A 27,670-nucleotide genomic window follows, 5' to 3' on the forward strand; every position below is an offset into this window, starting at 1 on the left:
TATTCGGTATCAAAAAATGCCACGATTATACAAAACATGTAACGTATTTTTAAATTTATGCGATTCGTGTGAGTTGGGTTTCATTGAATGGAAGAGTTATCCAATGTTGGCGTAAAATTTTACCGAAAGAGCTTTTCGTTGTATGTTTGGTGATTGGTGCTAATCGACCTTTCCTCCTCGGTAACGGTTTATTTGACTTATTTTTCTAAACATGGCTGTTCTGTTTTGGACGTTACAGCAGAACTAAACCTCCACTCAAGACAAAACAATATCTGGGATATTGATATTGTTGCTATGAAAGTAACGAACCATTTTCAGTTGCACGCATCATACAGAGTTGTTTTAAATCACATATGTTATACCGTAGTAGTATATATTTACGGTTATGCTGTCATTGGTTGTGACTATAACAAAGACGTCGATATCATCTTTTTGTCCTGTGTGTTGTCATTTTTTGTATCATGGCGGACTTCAAAATTAGACATCAATTGGTTTATTAGCTGCGAAAAAACGACTATTCCTTCAACAAAAAGTCGCTCCAACTATAGATATTACATAACATCTATTGTTATGCATTGCCTCTGCTCCAACAGCAATATTATTAGCTTAACAACAACGATAAAGCAAAACGATCCAATAAGTGGAAAAAAAATATTCACCTTACAGCTCAATATAGAGTTAATTTACCTTCACATTTCCCTAATGTTGTTGATCTACTATCCTTCCCATTTATATTCGTGGATGGCGAAAACCCATTGACGATTGGTATCACTTTTAATGTTTTTAGACGACCTGCAATGCAATCAATGTACTTCACTGGCATCAATCACCCTTATGGTGCACTTGGTATAAGGACTTCCGAAGGCCAAGCGCCATGGTATTTAACCTTGTGGTATCCTGAAACAGAGCCTTTGCCATAATGTTCTCTTCTAATTTATAAACTACACAATTACAGTTTGCGGGCTTGAAAATTTATTTCAAGTTCAGTTTATTCAATAAATGCTGGATTCGTAGCACTTTGCTGATTCAGTATAGAGCGTGAAAAAAAATAATTGAAAATAGAAATTCCAAAAGTAGTGCATATCCATTGCATCCCATTCTTCATGGTGCAAACTAAAAAGTCAAAATACAAATACATATTCCCCAAACTGCGGTTTAATTTGAATGTTATCTTCTTCGTTACAGTAATTCCCCAATATGAAATACTTCAACACATGTTAATTAACACAATATGTAAATTTGATCGAAGCAAGATCACACGCCCTCACACAAGTGGAAAATTTCCTAATGGAGCAGTACTACATAACTCATTATTGTTGTGACAAATACAGCCAATTTTTAAAGCAAGTTTGGATAAAAAAAAAAAATCAGAATCAAAATTAAAACAATAACACAAAATCAAAGGAAAAGAGCAAGGATAAAGCATTGTGCAAAATACTTCGCGGCAGTAACAAGTAGAAGAAATACAAATAAAGATATAAAATTACAATTGAAAACAATATATATTGCAAGGGCAAGAAATATGCATTTCACTTGATTTTCTTTTCTTGTGTATGGCACTGAAGTGATTTTTTTTAGCTTACTAGTATACATTTGTAAATTATAATATTCGCCATCAATCCTGAAAGAAGCCTTGTTCAGAGTGGAGACACTTCCCATTAACAAATGTGGCAAGAAAGCAAATCAATTGGTGCAAACAATATGAGAGAATGTAAACTCTTTAAGACTTTGATCCTACGTTCAGAAGACCTTTAACATCAAGAATGGGGCAGTAATTAAAACATCATTTTAAATTTTTTATATGCAAAAATATCCCAGAAGTGATGGTTGTGATTGTGAGCAGTAATATTGTTCTACAAAGTAAACCAATATTCAACCTTAAGGTGCGAATGTCGATGTAGATTTAAACTCCAACAGAATAGTCAAAGGTAGCTTACCAAATAACTTGACAAAATAAAATGTATTTAATAGGAAATTTCAACAACAAGCATTACATGGCTATGAATTACCAACAGTGAATTTCGAAGACCTGAAAATGATCATTATTATGTCGCATTATGCATCAACTTCCAATTCAATGCCAATAAATACATAAGTTTTTGTCTATGGAACATTATATCATACACTAACAATAAAAGGGCGTTGATGAACAATACTTGAATGTCATAATGAGAAAACCATTCAGAATTATTTCATAACAATACAAAAAAAGAAGTCTTTCCTGTTTTATCATCATTTCATTATACACAAAAGAAATATGTATAAGAAAAAAAAGACAAAAAGCAATATTTGGAAGAGTGCAAAAATATGTGTAAAAGTACAAGGCACCGAAAAAACAATAAAAATAGCAAAAAAAAAAAAAAAATTAAATAATAATGAAAACAGTATATATCAGTAAGTATTATATAATATAAAATAGTACCAGAAACTGGGTGCAATATAAATGAATATATTTCCAGCAGCACCAACATTTCTTTATGCCGTTGCTGTATCATGCATGAAGGATTAGCACAAAAAGTGTCAATATAAAAATATCAGATCCCTAACGCTCAGTTTAAAATCCCGGTAAACAGATGTCTAACAACCTGCTAAACACATCATTGTGTATATGACCACAAACAGCATTATTTAGATGTAATTACAGCAGGAATGGCCGAAGTCAGAAAATCTACTATTCAGAATACACTCTAAAATAATTTTGAATGTAAAATAACTAAATATTTTAAATTGGTCCCCGTTCAACAAAGAATACAGAGAAGTCGGTGTTTGTATTTTATGAGCTTGATTTACAAGAGGTAGGAACGTTAATATAAACTGAAATTTGGTTGGTTCTTTATCTTCAAATGTTTTAAGAATTTTAAGCGAAGCTCTTTTAGGGTATATTGCAAGACTTCAATTGCTCAAAAAATGATCATTTTTCAAACTCTGCTAAAGCATAAGTGTTCTATATTATATCCTAAACCCAAGAAGTTTAACTATCAAAATTATTGATTTAGAATCGATTCGACAAACTAAACTATATTTGACTAGAAAATGACACATGATTGGTATAGGTTTAGGAGAAAAAAGTTTGCATCATTGAATATTGAAAAATTATTCGATCCTGATTACAAAAAAAGTCATCGTCTAGGTGTCATTTGACATCGGATGATTATTTTTACTTTGCATTTCACAAGAATGTTACTTATTTTTTCATTTGCATATCTAGAAAGATACAAATTTTACTTAATATGGAATTCAAATACAATATGATTTTTAACATGATTTTTTAAAAACAAATGGCTCGATATTTATGTAGACATATTTTGCATCATACAAACTAATGCATAATAATAATAACAATCATAAAGTATAAAACGATACTGCATGTTGAAAATATTTTATGGCTCTTATCAAATTGGTCATCTGCAATATATAATGTTCATTAAACTACTAACAATGTTGGAAAAACTAAATGTATCATTATTACAATATATACAAAATATGATTGAGGTAGCCTACCCTATATTTTATTGAATATGATTTGAATTAGAGAAACCGTATATAAAAGTGTACCATATTCGTCGATGATTGTATTGGTGCAAAACGATATCTATTTTTTATGTATTTCATGATTTGAAAATAAAAGCACCAAAATTGAAATATTACTACTTAAAAATATATACTGTGAAGAGTGTGATATGATTTGACATTGATCGCTACTATTTGCTCTTGATTCACCGCATAATACATGATACAAAATATTGAAGAACAACCAAATTTTTTGTTTTTTTTATTAGTGGACTGAAACTTTTGCTCTTTTAGTGACTTGCAACCAGGAATTTGAAATTCAATTCCTGCTCGGGCATCTTTCTTCTTCTTTCGCTTTTACTTTCCCAGCTTCAACTACTCCATAAGCAATGGAAGATGCGAAGAAATCAACAAACTGACTCTCAGACCATTTCCTCACAGTTGTAGGCTCACCAGCTTCTAAATGGATCAAATTTGAACCATGCAATCTTCCTTGTGTTATCACAGATATTTTATCGTTTTCTGAATCAGATTTTTGATACACGACTGCGGGTTGCATGATGGGTTTTGGTTTTGAAGACGGAATGTTACCCAATGCAAGGGCTAATTCAGTATTTGTAGAGCTACTTTCACCCTCTTTTTTAGAATCTGCTGAGTCAGCAGAAATGACAATATCGGTATTAGATGCCGTTTCATGCTCTCCGGGATCAGACAATGTCCTCCTCGTTACGCTAACTGGATTATTCCCTCGTCTATTGTTAAAATCATATCCAGCAAAAAGTAAGGCAGATGAAAGCGCAGTACTACTTAAAACTTCCGCAGAACTCAGTTCCAGCAACCCTGAAATTGCTGGTTTCTCTCTCGCCCTACTTTGAGTTTTTCCGGATTGATTTTTCTTGTGTTCATATGAAATAGGAACTTGTACATCGTCTTTTGTTTGCAACCTCATTTTGTATCCACTCGTTACTGGAGCATTGTATGTTGAGCAACCCTCACCTTGAAAAGAAAATGATATTGAATAGTATGTACTTGTGTTGGATACAATTGGCAGATAGAAGGTTAAACTTCACTAGCATGGTCATTAGAAAGATGATGTTAGATAATGTATTTTAACGTAATTGATCTATAGGAGTGGTTTTCAACCATGGTTACGCAAGGGTAAATTTAAATCCGTGAGTATATCTTATTATATGCATATTGGTTAAATACAATCAATTACACCTGTTTAATATAATCATACAATAGGTGTGTGTGTGTGTGTGTGTGTTCACTAGTGTTATGTTAGAGGCCTTCAGGTGTTCCACGTTAAATTGTTATTTCACATATATTTTAGGATACCGAATATAATCATAAACCAATTGCTCTGGAAACTCCCTGGAATGTTTCATTGGGGTTCCGCTACACCATAAAGGTTAAATTAAAAACCACTGATTTATATAAACAAGCCGTTATAAAAGTAGGGTGTTGGCGCATTCTAAAATAATATTTTAAAATAGGAAATTTAGAAATATATTCTTGAAGTTGGTCACATTCAACAGCGAAAACTAAAGAATAGTCATAGTATTTAGCAGGGAATACTTTATTAGGAATACTGTGAGACTTCAATTGCTCAAAGTGATAATTTGAAATGAAAGTATTGTATAATCAAAACTTTATGAGTTGCATATACCGTAATTTACTTCAAATCGATATTCCCAATTATACCTGTTTCATTAATTGTATCAGAAACTGTTTTGACAGTATACCCATGCCTCCATCTTCTCATGCTACTGTTGTTAGAAAAATTATTCTGATTGGAAGATCGAGACAGACTTCCACCACTTTCTTCTTGATCTGATTCTTCCGCTATCACTCCGATATCAGTGCCAAGACGATCTGAATATGGACAGGGTTTAATTTTAACAGTTAAAAGGGTACTCCCGTAGTCTGTGTACCAGGTTAGGGTTAGGCCATAATTTTACTTCGATTTCCCTTATTTTAGTTCTATCACGAGTTTAGGGACTGCCTGTGTTAGCCAAAGAAGCCAAAGAATATAATATTAACTGAGATAACCATTTTTTGAGCTGCTTTTGTCTAAATTTAATGGTTTCACTGTCAGATATCGATTGCTCAAATTGACAATAAAAGTATTCTAAATTAAAATTGAGGAATTTATATTATCGAATATAACTAATAACAAATGTATTGAATATTTGATTCTATCAGTTTTTTATATAATATGCTTCAATATTTCTCTCTGAATAAGTCCCTAAATATAGAGCTATACAAACCATGAAAATTTTCTTTTCTCATTCGTGAAAGAAATCCATGATGTCGAGACCTTCCGTGTACTGCAGGCGACGTTGTTCCGGGTGCCACTTGTGGCAGTAAAGAGCCAGAAAGTGAGTGTAAAGTATGGCGACGTTTGTTGGCCGCTGCTATAACTTCTTCTTTGTCACTGCGGATATGCCGCGTTGATGCTCGAAAATTACGATCTCTCATAAAATTTGTGTTAAACGTTGTAGGATCAGATTCACCAATGATAGCAGCTGTTAATCCAGGAGACATTCCAAGATCTGACAAACACAAGTATTTACAAACTTAAGTTATAATGGTCCTCACAATAAGTCCTGTATTAAATTATACAATAAAAAAAAGCTTGATGTGCTCCCTGTAACTAATAGTGGGCATATAAAGGTGTATTAAAAAATTAAATAAACACTGATTAAAACAAAACAGGCTTGGTTGAAATGTATTGAGAACAGACTCCATAACAAAATTTAAAATTGTAACAGGGTTTTATGAACATTCTGTATTCATCTACATATCATAAATAGTGAATTAAAGAAATTAAATTGGTGTTATTCAGAAATAGTGCAACATCAACCTGGAGGGGGGGGGGGATTTCTTCCAAGGTAGAATTTTGTTGTTATTGGGAAGGACAATTTTTTTGATTTGGCGTAGCCTCAATAAATAATGTTTAGTGTGACATTTAACAATAGCCCAGAATGCAGTAAAGATTGGAAAATAATGAAAACTTTGAATGAATTTATCAAAAAAACGGTTCGAACAAACTGCTTTAATAGCAAACATTGGCATACTGTTTCAACAATCTTACCTTGGATATGAGTTGTCAAGCTTAATATTCTTGTTCTATTCATTTGTCTGTGATCAGGATGTTGATATCCACATAATAAATATTTCATTTCTTTTCTTACTGTCCGATTCCATAAACCATATATCAGAGGATAATACACACATCTGATAGGAAATAAAATTGAAAAGTATGTTAATAGGATTTATTATGTAAATTTTCATTTTTTCCGAATAATACAACTACCTCAATATAGCTCTTCATTGTCAATGATAGTCGCATAAAAGTTTGATAATTTTCAATAAACGATAATTGATAAGAGTAGTATGTGAATGACTACTGCTCGATCCTCTTGTTTTGTTGTCAGTGCTTCTGTAGGCACTGGTTGCAAGGATTTCATAGCAAGAATCCAAACAGATATAATGTGGGTTCGAACAATATAATGAGACACTATAAATTTTGGAGGGGAAAATACAGCATTTCTTTTGCTTCTGCTACAAAATATTTTTCTAGATACTCAAAATCAAACCTATTAATAAATATAAACTTTTCCTATTAAACTGTTTTGATTTTTGATACCCGGATTGATTATACATCCATAGATCCAAATCACAAACAGAGGTCGTCTGGGTCTAGTCTAATTTTAAGCCAATTTCTGACTTTGAGTCCCAAGTCAAGTTTAGTCACTGCATCCCTGATCTCACGTTGTATCGTTGAGAGGACTCAAGTGACTGAGTCTTTAAAAAATGTGACCAGAGTAACTAGGCTTGCACGTAATTGACAAAAATCAATTCCGTAATTACGGCCAAATCGATTACGTAATGACCCCGTAATTGCGATATTTTTTTCACACATTTAAACCTATCATAACAACCAATTAATCCACTTCTATTCCGAATGGGACATCGAAGTTTGGTTTTCATATTCCCGGCAGTACTACACGCCGGCGACAGATGTTAAAGACAAATATCAAGGAGTGAATTCAAAATAATTTTATTCTGATTTTTATCTTTTGTATTAGCTTTGATTTTTTTTATCCACTTTATCATCAAATTTTATGCGATCAATTTTATCATTACCAACACTGGTAATATATTTAAGAAACGATAGTTCACTTATTTAAAATCGTATTAACGTATTAATACGACTTTCGTATTAAATAAAAAATCAGGGTTGCTAATTTATTAATCAACTACAAGCGTATTCTCTCGTTTGATTATACATTCGCTTGCCTCGCGACGAAGACTTGTTATTTCACCGTTTTTTACAATATCCGACTTTACTACTTAGTTAGCTAACTTAGTTAATAAATCGAAATAAGTTGCCGCATTTGGTAAAGACAGGTAATCATGTTTGGCCGACATATTGCGAGGCATTGTGAAAAACATATTGAGCAATGCCAAATCGGTAACAGAACATCAAGATTTTGTAATAGAAAATGGATCTCGCGCAGAATATACACGGGAAATCCCGACGTATTGTTGTTTCTCTGCCGTCTCAATCGCTTTACCGATGCCGAAAATACTAAGTTGCGTTGGTTCATTACGCAATTTCTCTTCCGTCTTTATATTGATGTTTGATAAGCGCGACATTAATTATCACGGCATTTACAAATAGACCATGTTTTATAAGTTGATCTCTTACATTCTTTAGTCATTTCACCCGAAGAAGTTGAAACCAGGTGTGTTGACGTCCATCGGCCTCAACACAAGTCTATTCCTTATCTACGGTTAATATTTACATTGGCCATCCTAGGTACGTTGATAATAGGTTAGTAAATGACGCGTTATGCCTTCCCCATCTGCCTAAAAAGAGAGAGAAAAACGGCTCCGAATACCGGAACTCTAACTTCTTTTACTTAAACTTTAATTTTTTACAATCGACGGAATTGACTGCTCTGAAGAGAGCTCGTTTTAATCGCGAAAGCGCTCGACCAATAATTACGACTTTACGTAATTCGTAACTTCGCTTCCGTAACTCGAAATAATTCCGTAATTCCGTAAATCCGTAAATTACGTGCAAGCCTAAGAGTAACTCAAATCGAGCTTCCTCAACACTGCTTGATACAGTTTCGGCGACATAATATTGATTTTATTTTGAGAAAACTTGATCAATAAATGTCACTCATACGCACTCAGAAGTACTTTATAGAAAAACAAAAATATCAGTATAATTACAGTAAAACTTACGTTAAATACATGAAACAAGTTGCTATAGAAAGTGTTATTTTTGGTACAGGAGAAGGTGGAGGAATATCAGTACTCGTATAAGTTTCTGTGTCGACTCCATGAGAAGCTTCTACCAGAGCAGTAACAACAAATGGTCCCATTGTAACCAACAATATACCAAGAATGAATGCAATGGTAAATACAGCCTGTAAATTGAATGTAAAAAAATTCTCAAATTACTTATCCAGATTTTATAATGAATTGGATAATTGATAAACGCAATAAGTAAAATTTCATAATTTTTTTTGTTGTATGATGCTCTTTCATGCCTTTCGCTACTGACATGGCAATATACAATTTTACCTCTGAATTTTGCAAAGGGGTAAATGAGAGTATAATTGAGAGAACCCCTTATCTTGGGTAGAAAAAACAGGTTAACAAAAACACCTTCAGCTTACTGTTTCGAAGGATGATATTTGCGACAAAAACATGCGATCAATGTATTTGAGTATTAATTTTAATAAACATGCTTTCTTTTCTATACCTATCATATTTACTTACTGCCCCATCACCAGGCCTTGAAAAATTGGTTTAAAAAAATTTCATGCAAGGTGGCTTTGTCCTATATATAAACTATACAAGTATATGGGAATAATACCTTCATTTGGTTGCTGTAATATTTGACTGCAGAAAAAGCAAGCGACGTTCTTCTGAAAACTTGTGATGTTGATGATACAATCGATGCATTTGATGACTTTCCTGAAAAGCAAAAAAACGTTGTTTAAGTTTTAATAGTATAGTAATAGTAGTAGTATATATGAAAATACCAAAAAGAATCAGAATAAAGATTAAGCACAAATCCATCAAGTAGAAAGTATTAATTCCTAAGGAGGATTTATCGAAAAATGACCACAAATATGTATGTCTCATGTAATCATCGGTTCAAAAAGAATTCAAGTTTTTTACCCAGATTTATAAATGAAATTGGATCTCAAGTTTCAGTAATTTTTATAAATTGTCTGACTTCCCAATTTATTTTATTTTTCCCAGAATAAAGTGCACTTCAGAGCACTATAGAAAGACTGTAAATGTCCATTTTCTGTGTTACTTGAATCTTTATTAAAATCAATAAATAAGAAATAAAATTATGAAATTGAGGATTTTACCACACATTATTTCTGTGTAAAGATATTTAATTCTATATGTTATTTGTTATGTCTTTTGCTCTAAAAAAGTCTCTGTATAAGATAAAATACAATGATATATACATTTATTACCCCAATTTGAGGTGGTGGGGATGGGATTAGAACCCGAGATGTGTACCTTACGATGTGTACCAACAGAGTTAAGTCTATTGCTTTAACCACTATGCTGCCACGACCGGAAATTAAGAAGGTAATATGAAATTTTTAGTTATAATTAATTTCGAAACCTCTATCTCATCTTCGTCCGTCTTCATTGTGGTTTCATTCTTTATTAAAAACAAACTGGAATTCACCATTATGCTACATGGATAGTTTTACGACATACAATGTACATATTGCGTCAGGTGAAGCAACTAATAACAGTATATACGTTTGTGAAAAAAAAAAGTAAGAAACATAATTATGACTTGCAAAAACAATCTCAAGTGGAATAAACGCACGACTTTGCAAACGAGTAATTACGTACTTGAATTTCTTAATTGCAATTCAGCTTCAGTCTGTGATACATCCGCATCCATACCGACATTGGAACTCCTTCGACTCATAAATTTTGGCGAGTCTCTGCCTTCAACCTAAAAAAGAATCGTTTAAAAATTTTTTATATGGTGCAGGTTCCTGTCTATGGCTCCGAAAAAGGCCCTGTACGAGCACCATTGATATCTACGAAGATAGTATTATTGGATGGACCGTAATATTTCTAATTTGGCATTGCCTACCCAGTTTTTTACACCCTTAGTGATGAGGTGGTGGACATGGGATTTGAACCCAAGATTGTAACCTGCGTTTAAGTCTGACATTTTACGGTAATCACTAGACCACCATGCCCATAAATTTGCATTGAAATATCCATCACAGTGTCTAAGTGGAACAATTCAATGTAATTTCAGTATCAAGTAAACCAAAGGTTCTAAGCACTCTCAAACATTTTTTTTCTGGGAAATGTCAAAAAAAATTTGGTTTTAATGAAATTTGAAATCAGTACTATTTCAAAAAGATTTTTTCTGAGAAATAGATTTTGAAATTGCTAGTTTCACTGTCTAATTTGCCATTTTACATTTAATTTTTTGAACTCAAAATGTTTGAAACTGAAATTGATAGAAAATCGAAATCAAAAATATACCGGTAATACTATTCAGATATAAACAGCGATTGTGTGTAGCTGGATATTTGAAAAATCAGATATTCGGATTTGTACAAAAATGAACAAATGAATAAAAATTCAACAAAATCCTATATTTTTTTTTGTGTAGGTCAGTTCAAGCAGTTCTTCTATAAATGTAGTGCTGTTTATGGTGATAATCCGGGTTTTCCCTCAGTAAATTATAAGAAAAATGTAATGACACATAATTCTATGTTTCGCTAATATTAATTATGAGTAATTAAATTATACATAAGTGTCAATTTGAGGATAGAGAACATATTTTCTTACGCAAAGTGGAATAATTATGTGATTAACTTATATCGACAATAACATTACCGCCCCTAAGTAAACAATAAATTTGAGTGTGAGCCACCTGTACCCTACACGTTTTTTTAAATGTTGCGTAGTTTCATATCATGGTTTCGTTTCATGTAGTTTTTATCACATCACACTCTAAGGTCACATACACCATGTGTGGCCTAGTCATGTCGATATTAAAAATAAGGAAGCATTTTAGATTTTTGCATTTTTGATATTTCTATATATCACGATTCTAAATATTTTCTATATCATTAAAACATTATCAGGGATGATAGACATTCTGAAAAAATTTTTTGAATATGGAATAATGAAAAAATTCTGAATTGGGTCATGTTACACAGGAAATATGCACAAATCAATCAATATGATAGTTTAATTTTATAACGCAGAAAGATGAGATACTATTGTTACCCGAAGTAAAAGCACTCATATTTTTAGTTTGAATACTAGGCTATATTTTAATGGACAAAATATTTATTTATCAATCGAAAATATTCCAAATTATTTCCAACATCACAAACTAAGGTACTAAACTAGGTAGCTAATTTTGAATATATTCGATGGATTATGGATCAAACCCAGTCTTATTGAAAGTTGAAACCAGGACAGAAACAAAGTATGCCTACATATTGAATCTGTGTGTGAATCTCAACCTTATCAGTGTTACATAGTAACATAATTGCACATTGAAGAATCAGACAAGCCATGATACCTTATTAGGTGACGATTTCAGGCGTGAATTGCATAACGGCCTACATTTTAAATCGAATTAAATTTTCACACAGCTACTTATTAGAATTTTTTGAATGGTTCGTGTGAAACGAAAGTTTCATTATCCACATTTTAAACCTTGTCAATGTAATAAAGAACCCAAGATCAAGGTGAGAAAAGAATGATTAATTTAATGATTCAAATTGACTTACAAAGTACAGAATCAATCCTGAAACAACCAAAGGCTCAATTCCTGTCATGTCAATCTACTTTTCTACATACATTCTAAAATGATATTTTCAATATGGAATATTGAATAAAATAAAATTCCATATTCAATGGAAATTATTTATACAAACCATAGTCTAACAAAAGATTACTGATTAAACTATTGCTGTACTTGCAATTTCGTTGAAAGATATTATTTTATTTTTTATTTAATACCATTCAAGGAGAAAGAACATGTAATTCAATACACAATATTCTCACAAATTAAATTTGGCTTTTGAATTGATTAATAAATTGAGATAAAAATAGATTTGATTAATATTCTATTTTTTACAGTGCGGGGAGTAAAACTAAGTTTAGTTTTATCTAATTGGCCAATGTCAAATGCTAACTGAGATAACAATTTTAAATTGGAGTATTCCAAATAACACCTTATTAATAGGCTACACCAAGAATTAAGGATATTCCTATATATTTCATTTTTATTTTATTTTTCTGTTTTGGACACCTGTGATGCATGAATAATATTGTACTGTAATGAGATGTACATATTGTGATCAATAAATTACATTTAAAAAAAGGAAATTGTTCAGTTACAATTCCGCTGAATTGTTGTTGTTCTTGTTGGGGTGGTTGTTGTGAAAAGAGAAATTCTTCTCAATCAACCTATCGATTTCAGTACTCTGGTTTTCGAAAATAGATAGTGAATAGATAGTCGCTAGAAGGTTATTATTATATTATTTTTTTTATTTCTCACGGGCCCAATATTTCTACAAATCTCGTTGGATTTTATGATTTCCAAGCACACGTTTATATTACATTCAGGATTATTCTTTCAACTTTTTGGTTGGAATTTTTTCCAGTGTGGTACATATATTAGACATTGGATCTTCGCGTTCCTATATTAAGAAATTTCTCTCTTGTTCAATAGAACAAAGGAATCAAATTGGTTCCTATAAGTTTTCAGGGATTCCTAAAATGAATCGAATACATTCAAATTTCATTGTATTCTAAGTACAAAATTTCGAATTTAGGAATAAATTAGAATATTTTTATTTGAACTTAGAGATTTGGAGCCGTCAGACAAGCAGATCAAAAATCAAAACATCTGATAACTACACTGATAACAAACAACCCAGAGGAGACAGTGACCCTCATATTTATATCGTTTTAGATATGATCAACATGAAGATATTGTGATATAAGTAATTTTCCACATAAACTTTCCCCTAATTTAGAATGCATCTAATATTCCATATTCGAAACCATCCCTGAATTCAATACATATTAGTAAATGCAAACTTTTAATTATTAGTGATCAGTGAACAAATTACAATGCAATATGATATTAATTAGAAAAATGGGAGGAAATAAAAAAATGTATTTCGAAAAGTATTAATAGTTTAAAAAAAGCAAAATATAACTAAAATTTACAATGATAATAAAGATTAAAAATACTATATTTGTTTAATTTTCGATTTAACCACATATATTTTTCTCATGTTTTTTAAAAATCATGATATAAATAATTCACGATAGTGCATAAAACAAATATAATTATCCTAGATCCGTTGTTTATATAATGTTTATTTTTCAAATAAAATCTAATTTTGTACAAACGGAATTTAATTCAAAGACAATTAGGTAAGCATTTGATATATATAGTCTACAAAGCCTACGATTTAATGGAATTGCGCTGATTGTCTTAAAGTAATAAACAAACATACAGTCTCATTTAAAAATCGTTATATCAACAGAAGTGGGAACTGGGAATCAGTCAATTTAACAAGTTGGGCTCAGCCTTGGGTCCAATCTACTATTGCTTTAACCTACCTATATAAAATGTCAATAAAATGTCGTGGGAAAACATTGCTAGAAGCATATGGTTCTTACAATGTTTTAATAAAGTGACTATTTGTTGGATGCATCCATAGTTAATTAATTAGTCAATTGATTGGAATTGATTAACTGATTCATTATCCTGCATCAAATAAATTCATCCATTATGCATCAAACTGTCATACTCAAAAACTTTTTTGAGAAGTCTATCAATAAAATTTTATGAAAATATAGTTAATGAACTGTGGCTTTGCTTCTTTATGTTTTTATACAAAGATTTTTCATGCTCTGAACAAGATCCTATACAAGCAATCCCTGATATATAACAATATGTAAGAAGCAACTATTATTGAAATCTTTCCAGTTTGGCATTGCCTGCCTAATTTATTACACTGGACAAGGTGGTGGACATGGGATTTGAACTCGAGATGTGGGCCTATAATCCACAAAACCAGCACAGTTAAGTCAATCACTTTAACCACTAGCACATCGCTTTAATCAAATTTCTACATTATGTTTTAATGCATTTACCATATGGAATATTATTTTGACTTACCGGTACATATTATAAATACATCAGCCATAGTGAAAGAAATAGGTTAGGCCCTGCCAAAGAAAAAACGGCTCTCCTGAAGTTTGTGTACCAATATAGAAGACCATAACTAATTTTGTTTGCCAAATTTACATCAAGTTGTGTAAAGGGACGGAAGCCTATGGCAGGGGGTATATTCACTTGTCGGGGCTCCCGAAGTATGCGAACCAAGATGGCGGACATCGGAATGAAATATGTGTACTTTATTTTGGGTTAGGCCATAATTTTAGGTATAAATACTACGGGGGGCTCTTGGCTAGTCTTCGAACTGATAATAGGACTAAAATAAGGAAAATTGGAAAAAAATTATCGCCTAACCCTAACCTGTTACCCATGTTACGTTCCGATGTCCGCCATCTTGGTTCGCATACTTCGGGAGCACCCACTTGTCTAACACAAACATTCCCCGAACTAACCCCTAATAGAACTAAATTAAGGAAAATTGGAATCATAGCCTAACCCAACCTGGTACACATACTACGGGAGTGCCGAAAAAACTTTTGTTGTTCTTAACGTGGATGAGTTAGCTATTGTGCGAAGACTTGTTAGGAGTGAACAAGATGAAATATCCTACGTACGACAATAATATGAATTGACGTTTTTATGACATACCAACTTTAATATTAATATCCATTTAATATACACCTCCTTGTATAATCAAAATAATATTAATAAATTAAGTAAAAGAGTACACAATATTTTCCAATGTGCAATAAGAATCAATCCTATTAGCTTGGGCAAACTGGTATTTCGAAATACGGTAATTCTCGGAACTGATAAAGTCGAAAACAATAATGAAAATGGTTAGCTTCTGACTTCATAGATAATTGTTAGTTGTTGTTGCGAAAAGCATTATTGTGTGAGAAACCTATAATTAATAGCTTGTGATTCATAGAAAAGGAAATAGAATGAACCCGGTCGCTAAGGAAAGAAGTGACAAACATATTCTTACGAAAAATAAAAATATTTAAAAAATAAGAACTTTGATAATCTTGTCAATAATAATTTTTTAGTTATATGTATTGCATTAGGGATGGCCGAAATTGAATAATTTACCCTTTCGAATATATTTTAAAAAAAAATTTCGGATACAAAATATCAAACATATCCTAAAATAAGATATGCTCAACAGAAAAATTCACAGCAAGACAAGCGTTATTTATTGTTTTATAGTAATATAAGTAAATTAAAGTCTATTTATGTCCGACCATCATTTATGCCTAATTAAGATAACAAATTTTCAAACGAAAATATTCTAAATTATTTCTAAAATAAAAAAAAATTAACATGTTGAATATACCGGTACCCATTTTGTAATATTTTGAGTAGGCTATTCAATCTGTTTTAGACATCCTTGCCACAGGTGGATTCATATTTAAAATAAAATAAATTAAACTAATCAAATGTTCTACACAAAATAATGACAATGCATGGTGTGGATAAAAAAGTCATCAAATTCAGTGAAAACCAAGGTAAATCAAGTTCAAAACATTCCTTTATTGTTTGTGATTCAAAATAAATAAATCATTCATTTTACACTATGGGAGCTTTCCCTTTTGTAACTGCATATAAAATGTCAGGTCATATCAGATACTTAAAATGGAATGCGTCTTTCATTTAGTATCTACATCGATAAGCACATTCCAATAATGATTATTCATGAACCCAAGCAAACCTATTTCAACCTTAGTATCAGTTGAAAGGCTGATGATTAAGTTTCCCAACAATAAATGATAAGGTGGTAGTAGTGATTATTTTAGGTAAATAACATCTTTCTCCCTTGTGGTAATGATCCAAAAATAACTCAGCCCAAAAATAACAAGCACGTTTTTAGCTTTTAAACAAGGTCGAATATTAACAAGGCATGAGTAATGGCCCGAAAGCAATAATTAAATGTATAATTGCATGGTGGTTGTATAAGAAAAAAAAACAAAAAATTACTTTTATCGTAAACTTATTTATACAAACTTATGTACAAGTACTTCGAATGGCAGAGGTGAGAAAGATTATTTTAATTAAAATTGCTTTTATTAGTATCATCGTTATTAGTAATTTGTTTGTTTTTTCTCGGATGAAAATGTTACAACATGTTAAAACTAAATACATGACAAAATAATTACATGTGATGAATGATAGATAGGTTATTCGTGTAAAGTTCAATGAAAAACTAAATTGGGCAACAGTCAACAGGCCTAACAAGATTCTACATATATTAATCTGAAGAATTTTAGGTAAAAAATGTAATTAATAATTAAATTTGATTGTATCAGAAAGGTTTATCTGAGAATACATAAAATCTGAAATTTTCTAGTAATGTGAAAATTCAGGAGTTATGCTAAATTTTTGGGTAAAAATGAGCAGTTACAACATTTTGATGATTAACTTGTCATTTAAACCCATTTAAAACATTCTAGAATACTTGAAAAACGATATCAGGAATAAAGACACCCAAGGCTTTATATATAGTATAATTTTTAATTCAAGCCATTCCAAATAAGTGTTTGAAATTTGGGTGTCGTTTCTCCAGAACTAGATTTGATTTCCACTGGCTTTCGTTGCGCAATAAAACTTTGATTTTACCAAGAAATGGAACAATAATTAGCTTGTGTCACAATTGAAAAATAAAAATAAATTTTTTTTATTCGAATTACAAGGGAACAATGTTAAACGATTTTACACGAAGGCCAAAACAAAATTGTACAGGCATGCAACCCGATACAGTACATTGCCGGTACTGCCAGAATGTAACTAACATGAACGCGGAACTGCCACAAAGTGCGCAATTTTTAATTTTGATGACGGCAGCGTACACAAAAAATGAATCCTAAAGAGTCCACAGAAATTTTTGGAATAAATAAAATAAAAGTCAAAAGTAATACTAAGCCTTCTAGCGAAAAATACAATCTTCAACCGCTGCAAATTTCAAGGCAATTAGCCCAGTAGTTAATCAGAAAAGTAATTTTTTCACAAAAACAAGAAGAAAAATACTAACAAGATGAACAACAATAATATTGTCCTTATCGTGTCCAACAAGGTAAATTTAGTATGTTGCATATGTAATCAAATAACAAGCATATTATGTTTAAAATAGTATGGCGGATGCTATTTTAGGAAATTGTTTTTTTAGGTATTAGGTATATAACTGTATTCTTTATTCAATTGAATGAACCCGAATTAGATATTCTATGGATAATATTGATAGTAGAAACAGCATTAAGATAGAAAAAAAATTATAAATAGCTATATACCGTAATAGTAAAATGTTTTGGGATCAACAAAGATTATTTATCAGAAAATGACTATGTTTATTGGCAAAACAAGACCCTGAATAAATGTTATAAAATATAGAAAAAAATTTAAGAAGTAATAATGGTTAAATCCAAATTTCCTGTATTCCCGAATTGAAACTCATTTATTAATATATATTCAATTCTATGCGCCCATTGTTGAAGTGACCAAATTTACCATGTATTTCATAATCCATATTATTTCAAAATAGGTACATTCAAAAAGTTGATTATTAGTTTTGGCCACGCTTGATAACAATATATTAGATTTTTATACAATCCCGTTGCAATATCAATTTTGTTAAGAAGTTAGTTGTCAATATATATTAAACATACGATTTATTTAGTTTTTTTTTGTGGATAAAACTTTTGGTGCTTCATTAAGTTTCCAAATTAGAAAGGAAGAAGCTATTTATTTAATTATTTAATAAGAATTCACACCAACAATAGCTCGATCTACAAGATATATTGAACTTGTTTTGAACACGACCTGTGTTGTTTCCCAATTAGTAACAATAGATAACACACTAAGGAGTGTTTATCAAATTGACAGAAGCACTTAAATTGCTTATCTTGGTGCTAAATATAACTGTTGTGGTTCAAGATTTGGCGCCAATGAACCTTACATATTTGAATATTTACTGTTATGAATAATGATATGGACAACATACTATATATTTGGAGATTAGAATTCGCACTTAAATTATATAAATTAAATTGGCTAGGAAAGGACGTCCTCAAAAATTTACAGTGTTGTGTATTTAAACTAGTAGGCCTAAAAGAGTCCCAACCTCGTATTATACAACACAAATCAAATTGAACAAAATAATTATATTATCACTGATGAGTAAAACTGAACTGTTATTATTCAAATTAGAATTGTCATCGAAAACAATGAATTTACTAAAATTGGCCTATGAAACACTTGACGCTATTTTTAGCTAGAGGATAATCTTGAGTTTATTTATTGCCAAAACAGAAATTGGAGTAATAGCAGAGGGAAGTGGAAATAACAAAACCAATTTTTAACACTGATTTATTGATTATTCGGTACTCCCGTAGTGTGTGTACCAGGTTAGGGTTGGAACCAAATTTTATTCCGAATTTCCCTATTTTAGTTCTATTACGAGTTTGGGGACCATCTGTGTTAGCCAAGTGAATATACCTCCTGCTCATCGGCTTCAGTCCCTTCACACAACTTGATGTAAAGTAAGCGAACAAAATTAGTTACATCCATATTGGTACACACTCTTCTGGAGCAAACAGTTTGAAAAAGGAGATTTACATTAAAATTGATATGTTAATATTTCAGTATGAGTGTAGCTATATAACTTTACACACTGCAACAGTATCTAATTTTATATGGTAATTTCTTTCATAGTAGACACGCACCATTTGTTACAAATTACAAAATTTCAAATTTAAAAGCGATAAGATAAAGATATATAATAGTTGTATAACTCATATTTACAAAACTACTTAATCTCGTCGGATAAAAGCTTTACACACAATTAATAAACATATTTGGAAAAAGGTATTTAAAAACTTTTTAATTTACAAATGGTATATATTTATGGTAAAACTTTTATGTTCTTCCTGATAGCAAGAAATCATTTTTGTGGTGTATTTTGTTGAATCGCAGAAATCGATTCCCAAATATTTAAAACAAAATAAAAACTGACAAGACGCTACAACATTAATCCTCATAAGACAAACTTGACAAAATTGAAATTTTTTTGACAATAGCACCAAGCCAAGCTTAGTGCTTAATAGAGTATCACGTTTTTAAGGTGATTAATAACTTTGATGATATAACATCATAGTATGGGTGTTCAATTAGATTGAGAAAAAGATTAAAAGTTCAACAAACATAATTACTTTTTAATGTGATGATAATTACTATATCTGGTAATAATATCATGTGTATGTTGTAATTCATTGTGAAAGGTGTTAAAAAGAGATCATTAGGAGGATGATTACCGTAGCAAGTTATTGGGGATTTCCGCAACGAATTGGATATTTTAATAAGTTAATCATATTCCATTCTATGATTCATAATTTAAAAATGGTTAGAATCTTACCAAAAATTTATTGCTCCAAGCTGATTTCAAGTACTAACATTCCACGTTGGGACTTATACTTTATCAGTATATTTTCAGAATAGCAAATTGCATAATATAAGCTAATTTATCTGCAGTATACATAGATTCCTATAGACCAGATCCATATAGACCAGTAGTTCCCAACTTTTTTGCTGACTTCCTTATTACTTATCGATTTTAATCGGTAAGTATGTTGATAGGTATTTGTCTGTATGTCTGTTAGATGCACGCGATATCTCATGAAAGCGAGATTAAATCTGCTCTAGATTTTGCACGTGCATTCATCATATGCCGGACCAGAAGCCTATTGATTTTAGATGAATTATGTCGTATAATAAGCGAGTTAAAAATTAATTGGTGATGGGACACAAGGTGTCACTATGGAGTAAGAGCGCTGTTTTGGGGGATCCCCTAACTTTCGATCGATAAGTCTTCGGTCTCTGACCGATATTCTCGTTTCTCCCTCACTAACTATGCATAAAAAGTGCTTCATTTACTCAATCTTGAATGGATCCTAAGTTAGTGTTATGCGCAAGTCGCACTGTGGCTTTTGTACAGTTTAATAGCAAATGTATTTTTTTGTTACTATAATACAAGAATTTTTAACTGGCATTAGACGAATCTTGATTTAGCTGTGAATGAATTTACATCATTGCTGGGCAAAAAGTTAGTGAAATACATTTTTCAGAATGAGCATACTTTAACAGCATCTTTCTAACAATTAAACCACGAATCAGAAATACAAGATGGATGCAAATACCTGATTTGGAAGATACGTCCTCCCGTTTTCCAGGTAACTTCTTCTGCCATTCTCTCTTCCATGATGTATGTGGTGATGATGATCATTGTTCAATGTCGAGGGTGGAGTCACAGTTTCACTCACATTAATACCAGAGTCCTCATCGAGAGTGGTTGCAGCATTATCATTCAAATCTGACTTGGTGTGAATTTTACCGTTGGGAGCTGATGGAAAAAAAGTATTGATATTCTTAGTTGGCTGATACAATAATCCATGCGTTCATTCTGAAAATTTTGTGATTTAGGTTCAAAGAAAGAGCCCTCGCTGAAAAGTAGAAAGATCACTTACTAAATAGATATCGATATGTATATCCATCGCTAGATATATTACAGTGAAATATATTAGAAGTAAATTTGATAATTATCGTGTTGGCATATGGCCGAGTGGTTAAAGCAATGGACTTCGCTATGTTGGCATCAAAAATCTTGGGTTCAAATCCCAAGCTCACCACCTCATCAGGGGGGAACAAATTTAGTAGGCAATGGAGAACAGGAGAAATTTTTATGCTTTCAAAATATACTAGCCATCATATAGAGGCAGCTGCTTGTACAGAGCCTTGTATCGACACCTCAAAACCAAACAGTGCTAAGTCCACTTTTCCAAAAAATGACATTTTTCAATTGCTGATTTTCCTGGACTTAGCTCTACATTTTGGTCTATTTGCCTTATCTCTAGGTGCTCTAGATCTCAAGACAGCTATGGACATAACCCTGCTTTTTTCAGGGCATTTGAGAACTAAACAGAGCTGTGTCTACTATAGTGGACTTAACTCTGGATAACTGCATTGTAAGTTGGGGCTAAGTCCATTTTTTGGACATAGCTCCTCTCAAAAAATATAATACAAAGCGCTAAGTCCATACCAGCCTCTATAATAACATAATAAAGGGGCCATAAGTCCAATAAAATTGTTTCTGGTACAGAAAATTGAGAGCCAAAAAGGGTTAAGTCCAAAAAAAAAAACCCAAAAAAAATTGGGGCGGAGCACATATTTTTTTATACCATCCAAATATGGCCTTCATTGTAACTTTGGTGGACCATAAAAACTAGACATCCTCCATGTAAGGTATTAGAGAAATAAAAAAAAGAAACAAAAAAAAACGTTTTTTGCGTTTTTCTCAAAACTAGAAAAATGGACTTAGCCCAATTTGAATTTCATGCGTCGGTATATAGTTTTGCTTCAATGAAGAACCGTCAAAATACAAACCTTGTTGCGTTGTTGAACTTGAATTGGCCCCAATAACCCTGGTTGTTGGGAAAGAATCAGAAAATTCAGTATAAGACCCACTGTCAGAAGATGAATTTGAACTTGTGTCATCATTTGGTCTAAATGAAGATTGAATCAAGGTGAACAAACATTAATAAAACAAATAATATTGTTCAATAAAATTGAATTACAGCAATACTAGACTTACCCAGCAAATCTAGACGGACTATCAACTCTCGAATGTACTTGTCTTGTTTTAGTTCTTGCTATTTTGAATATAAATCCATAACAACAGATCATCAGCAAATATGGTGCAAAAAAGCACAACGCAAACTGAAATATAATTTACAACAATAGGAAACATGAAAACTACCGGTAAATAAAGAGATTTTAAAAATATATTTTCATTCGTTCATCAGAACAAGGTTTTGTAGAATAATTCAGATTTTTAGAAAAACATCAATCAAAAATTTTTTTTTTTGAATAACAGGAAATGCGAACAAACAAATTTTTCTCACCCAAAAAATAGCAAATCCCAATTCTTCCTGCCATACAGGTAGACAACCACATCTCTTAGGCTGGAATTGATATCTTGACCAAGCACCAAACAATGGAGGTGTAGCACATATTGCAGCAAATACCCAACAAACAATAATTATGACTGTCGATCGAAATCCCGTAATAATGCTTGGATACAACATAGGATGAACAATGGCATAATACCTGAAATTGGGTACAATAACAATACAGATATAATTGTATACTAAAATGAATTTTGGCGACTCAGACATTGCTGTAGCGTTGCGGAGGAAAGGATATACAATGGCACACCTCAGTTAGGCACCAACGATAAATTCTGGGAAATAATAAAAATATGTTTTTAAAATAACTGTATATGATTGATAAGATACAATTTCATAATTTTTTGTTTTCCATATTCCGAGTGCCGAAGAACTCTGTATCTTCATGATCCACACATTGAATGAAATGAATTGTATTTCACTATTAATAGGCATTATACTCATATATACCAGGTTAGGTTTTGACACATTTTTCATGTCATCTAGTGTGAAACTGATGAGGAACCTGGAGAAGGCTACGGATGAAGGTACCAGTATATGGTGGGATAAAGCCCCTTCCAAGTTTCTTTACGGTTCCACATTAGATGACGTAAAAAATTTAAAACAAGTAGCCCATATATCAATGTAATATGATTGATTGATAGTGGGGCAAGGCTCATATATATATATACAGCTCGATTATTGCAAAATAAATATACCATACCTGTCACAAGCTATAGCTGCCAGAATCAGCATACTTGCACCCATAACTAATAAAGTGAGAAAGCCTGTGATTGCACACCAAACTTTTCCGAAGAACCATTGTTCTGTTATACTCCCACTTATAACGAAAGGAAGAACGAGAATAGAAAATACAAAATTCGCAGTGGTTAAACTGAAGACCAGTTTGTTGCTTGGTGTCAATAAATACGGCCTCCTGCAAAGAGATAATAAAGATATTTTGTATCACAGTAAAAAAAAGTGCAAATATATGACTCATTTTAAAAACTTGAATCTTGTTAATCATTATTTTTATAAGTTGTTAAGATGTTTTCTCTAAATATGGCTCCATATAAGAACACTATGGTTAGTCGGACAAGAACCATTTTGGTTCGGCATTATTCATCCAATGGGGCTCAAACTCGATAGCTTGAACCTTTGATGCATAGCCCATAGTTAAGCACTACCTAAGCCTAACTACTACAAGCCTAAATTGATATAATAAAAAATGAAATCATTTTTTAAGCAAAAATCTTTCAAATGACTCTGATCTTCCACAAATATTTATTCCAGATGTATCCAATTTAAAAAAAAAATTTTTTTTCAATTCATCATTTTCAACTACTATATCAAGAATAAAATTAAATTTGAATCCAAGTTTTTTTACCTGTACAATGTTATGCAGACTAAGGAATTTCCAAAAATAGACAAAAGGGCGATAAAAATAAGAGAAGCAGACCGCACAGCAATCTCAGTGACTGGCGTAATTGAACCATTAGTATAAATAGTATTATTCGTCATGAGAATGCCTGCAAAGAAATAATTTGAATATTTAAAGATAAAGTAATCTGATAAAGTAAATAATGAACAATAACTTTGTATGCCACTGAAGTCGACAAACATTTATCAGTATTTAACTAATTAAATTAAATTACAAATTTAAATATTCCCAAAGACTTGAGCATATTCAAAAAATGTACATAATCAGAAATAAGGTAAGTAAGTTAATCTATTTGTAACCTGCATTTGACATAATAGTAATATTTCAAAACCTTAACACCTTACTGATACTTTTGTATCTTAGATTTTAAGAATTCTACAAAATGTTAGTTTGATTCAGGAATAAACATGACCAAGTTTTTTGTCCTGACTTTGAGATATTTTAACTACAACATAATCAAGAATTTAAAGATGTAAATAGATAGGATATAAAAATTCTTCGGTAACAAAATCTAAATAATAAACCATGTTGTCATGCAATATTTCATCCCTACTAAGATCTGAAGATTGTATTTATCAAGAATAGTTCATTGATCCTAATTGTTTGATAGTTTGAAACAATCTTATTTTTATTCACATGTATACCGGTATATATTTTGCATAAATATGGCCTTCTCTATCTGTCTATGTAAGGACTATTCCAACTCATTAATGAGAAAGAATCTTTAAAATATGACTAGTCAGATAATATTGTCCCAACAACAGAACGAACAAGTAGGCTATTCTACTTTTTGCTTTCTTGTTTCCTGAGTTATGTAACATGCTGATGTCAAATCCTACTAAAGTAGTACTAAAATTTTTACAGATGGAATTTAGATTATAACCTCAGACTGTGTAATAAACATTTAGTTTGATTCTAGAATTAAAAAAGTATTTTTTTTTTGGGCAATTTGTTAGAGCGTCAAAAATTGAAAAACCAAACTGAGTGCTCTACTTTTCAAATCCAAAGACATCATGAAATTAAACTGTTCTAGATTTGGTATGTCTTTATGCTGTTAAGTGATGTTCTGACTGACACATATACTCCTATTCTCATTGATAATTAATAAAATAATTCATGGAATTATGTTAGCTCAGCACTATCCAGACTATTGATGTTGCTTGTTTACCTCGTTACGGTAACAGGTTAATATACAGTAATTTGAGAGTAGCTACGGTTTTGGTAATCTGATCCATGCTGCCATGGCTTAGCATAATATTATCTGAATAAGCATTACCTGATTCTATAACTAGACAAGACCACCAAAATGCACATAGATCAGTAGACGTGGAAGTGTAACTACTGAACTAATGCACAACTACAAGAATAGCTGAATACCAGAATACAGGAATAAACAGAAGGATTGCGAATATTTGATCAATTTTGTACGGTAGGTTCTGTATCCACTAATGTCTGACTGTCTGTGCATTGGACTCCAAGACTTCTGGACTTAAAATCCTCAATTTAAGTTTAATACATCAATCTGTCAATTCAAAACATTTGAAATGATTAACGGATCATAGGATTACATATCAGATCTGAACTATAAACCTGCTGAAGAGGCGGCTTTGGTTTCCCAATTGTAGAATTGATTTAAGCGGACTTATCGACTTCCCCTTCAGAAAAATATGAAATTTAACTTAGTACCGGTACCGCACTCTGGCACTGTATTTATAATTAATATACCGGTACTAATCCAATTTTACGCGTTTCCATAGTTTCAGTATGGTACCTCCTGACCCTCACTGTACAGCTATAGCCTATATAGTTCTGATCGCATGCTCCGCCGTTACTCCCGAATCACAAATACAATCCTTCAATCAATGACAGATACCGTATCTCACAAAGTGCAGCACATAACAAGGCATATCGATAACTTTAATTAACCTTATAATTCGCATGCATCCGCACTACACTCGCAGAAGACGCAGTCTGAAATACGTTTGAAAGAAACTGCGAATAAAACACGGATGATGTATTATAAAATGAATCTCACTGCTCAACATCGACACTGTCGGCCTGAACTCCAAAGTCGCAGACAAGACATCTGGATTTGGGTAATAATTTTTTTCATAAATATTCCTGGTCGTGGAAAGCTGGAATGGCTGCTTAATGGATGTTTCCCCGAACACCGATTTCCTTGTTTCATTTGAACAAGGACCATTCAGCAAAAAAGTAAACGATGACGTGACAATGGCAATTTTTGCAGCCGCCCAGACACCTCATTGGTATGTTAGTCGTTCGCTCGGACTCGGACAGATCAATCAATCAAATTGAATAAATAAAAATATGTTATTTATAAGTAAATGAATATCGGTTTTGCTATATTGTATATTTTGAAATCTCGTAATTTTCTACTTTGTACCGTGCTTTCGTAAACGACTCAAGACTATTAAGTCGGTCTCTGAAATTAGAGGTTTCTTATTAAGCATATTGTGTGATTCCCTATTTACCAGAAGCTCATATCGCATCACAATATGAAAAAAATTCCCGAGTTTAAATTGGAATATATTTTTAAGTTTATCATCCGAGAAAATTGACGATTAAACAGAAAGAATTAATGCTTACTTCACACAATGACATTAAACAACATGATAGGCAACTCTGACGTCACTCCATAAGACTAAAGGCGAAAGATTGTATTTCATGATACGCTCCAATGCACATATTTCTCGTCGCCTTTCGCGTCCGTTTTCCGCTCGCTTTTGCTACTCGGCGTCTTTTTTACGTGTAGTACCTGCATTTTTGCACCTGTAACGAAACAAAATAATCTCTATATCTAAGAAGTTTTGCTCACTTGGAAAGCTGGAATGGCGGGCAAGCTGTAAAGAGCAATTCTGGACATCATAGACGTTTTTTTTATCAGAGAAGATTACAAACGCGATAGCGGAAAGATTTGTGTGGAACATTTTGCAGATAATGACAAAGTTCAAAGTTAGTAATTTTAATGTTTGCGCTTAATCATTGAAATTTCATTTAAAGAGGGTGTCATACAAAACTGTGCTGTGATACAATTCCATAACACAAAGTTTGCACCTATCGAACTTGCTTTTGTAGGTGAATTTATTAGACATATTACATATTCAGTTAATCGTAGGTAACATTGCTGGTACATAATGCATCGTAGATAGGTTTGTTTAAATTTAGGAATTAGCTCATAGCCCACTAATTAATATTATCTTCTACGCAGGAGGTTGCAGGGCGGCTGAATTCAACTTGCAGCCTTACCGATCACCTGACGATGCTCATTTAGTTTGGCTCGAGCAAGTCTTCTTGAAATGCTTGTGTGGATGGAAAGTGGAAACTACCTATATTTTTTGCCTTCCTCCGATTTTAGACAAATTTATTTTGAGGGATTTCGCATATAATTCTCATTGATTGTTGGCTGTTTATAATTCCTATTGATTGTGAATTCTGATTATAACAAAGAGTTAAAAAAATTTTTACCTA

At 32.0% G+C, this 27,670-nt stretch overlaps 1 protein-coding gene across 1 annotated transcript; it reads right to left on the minus strand.

Annotated features, from left to right (window-relative positions):
* Positions 1 to 949: 949 nt before the first annotated feature.
* On the minus strand, positions 950 to 25,607 carry LOC120327923 (uncharacterized). Its single transcript, XM_039394295.2, has 14 exons — positions 25,458 to 25,607; positions 24,128 to 24,269; positions 23,465 to 23,677; positions 22,699 to 22,903; positions 22,389 to 22,513; positions 22,181 to 22,299; positions 20,938 to 21,140; positions 10,423 to 10,528; positions 9,410 to 9,510; positions 8,773 to 8,957; positions 6,608 to 6,750; positions 5,781 to 6,065; positions 5,215 to 5,385; positions 950 to 4,506 (listed from the first exon to the last, which is right to left on the minus strand). Exons 2-14 carry the CDS (start codon positions 24,259 to 24,261, stop codon positions 3,830 to 3,832), a joined length of 2,667 nt encoding a protein of 888 aa, XP_039250229.2. The 5' UTR covers positions 24,262 to 24,269; positions 25,458 to 25,607; the 3' UTR covers positions 950 to 3,829.
* Between the last annotated feature and the right edge of the window lie 2,063 nt (positions 25,608 to 27,670).

The sequence above is a fragment of the Styela clava genome, chromosome 7 (assembly GCF_964204865.1).
Source record: "Styela clava chromosome 7, kaStyClav1.hap1.2, whole genome shotgun sequence".
Lineage (NCBI taxonomy): Eukaryota > Metazoa > Chordata > Ascidiacea > Stolidobranchia > Styelidae > Styela > Styela clava.

What these genes read in the sequence shown, in the direction of transcription:
- LOC120327923 (XM_039394295.2), bottom strand. Translation starts at nt 24,261, where the DNA reads ATGACGAATAATACTATTTATACTAATGGTTCAATTACGCCAGTCACT. An exon ending in GCAGCTATAGCTTGTGACAG is followed by an intron (nt 22,904 to 23,464) that starts GTATGGTATATT and finishes ACCCAATTTCAG; the next exon opens with GTATTATGCCATTGTTCATC. An exon ending in AAGTTCAACAACGCAACAAG is followed by an intron (nt 21,141 to 22,180) that starts GTTTGTATTTTG and finishes TTTTTCCATCAG; the next exon opens with CTCCCAACGGTAAAATTCAC.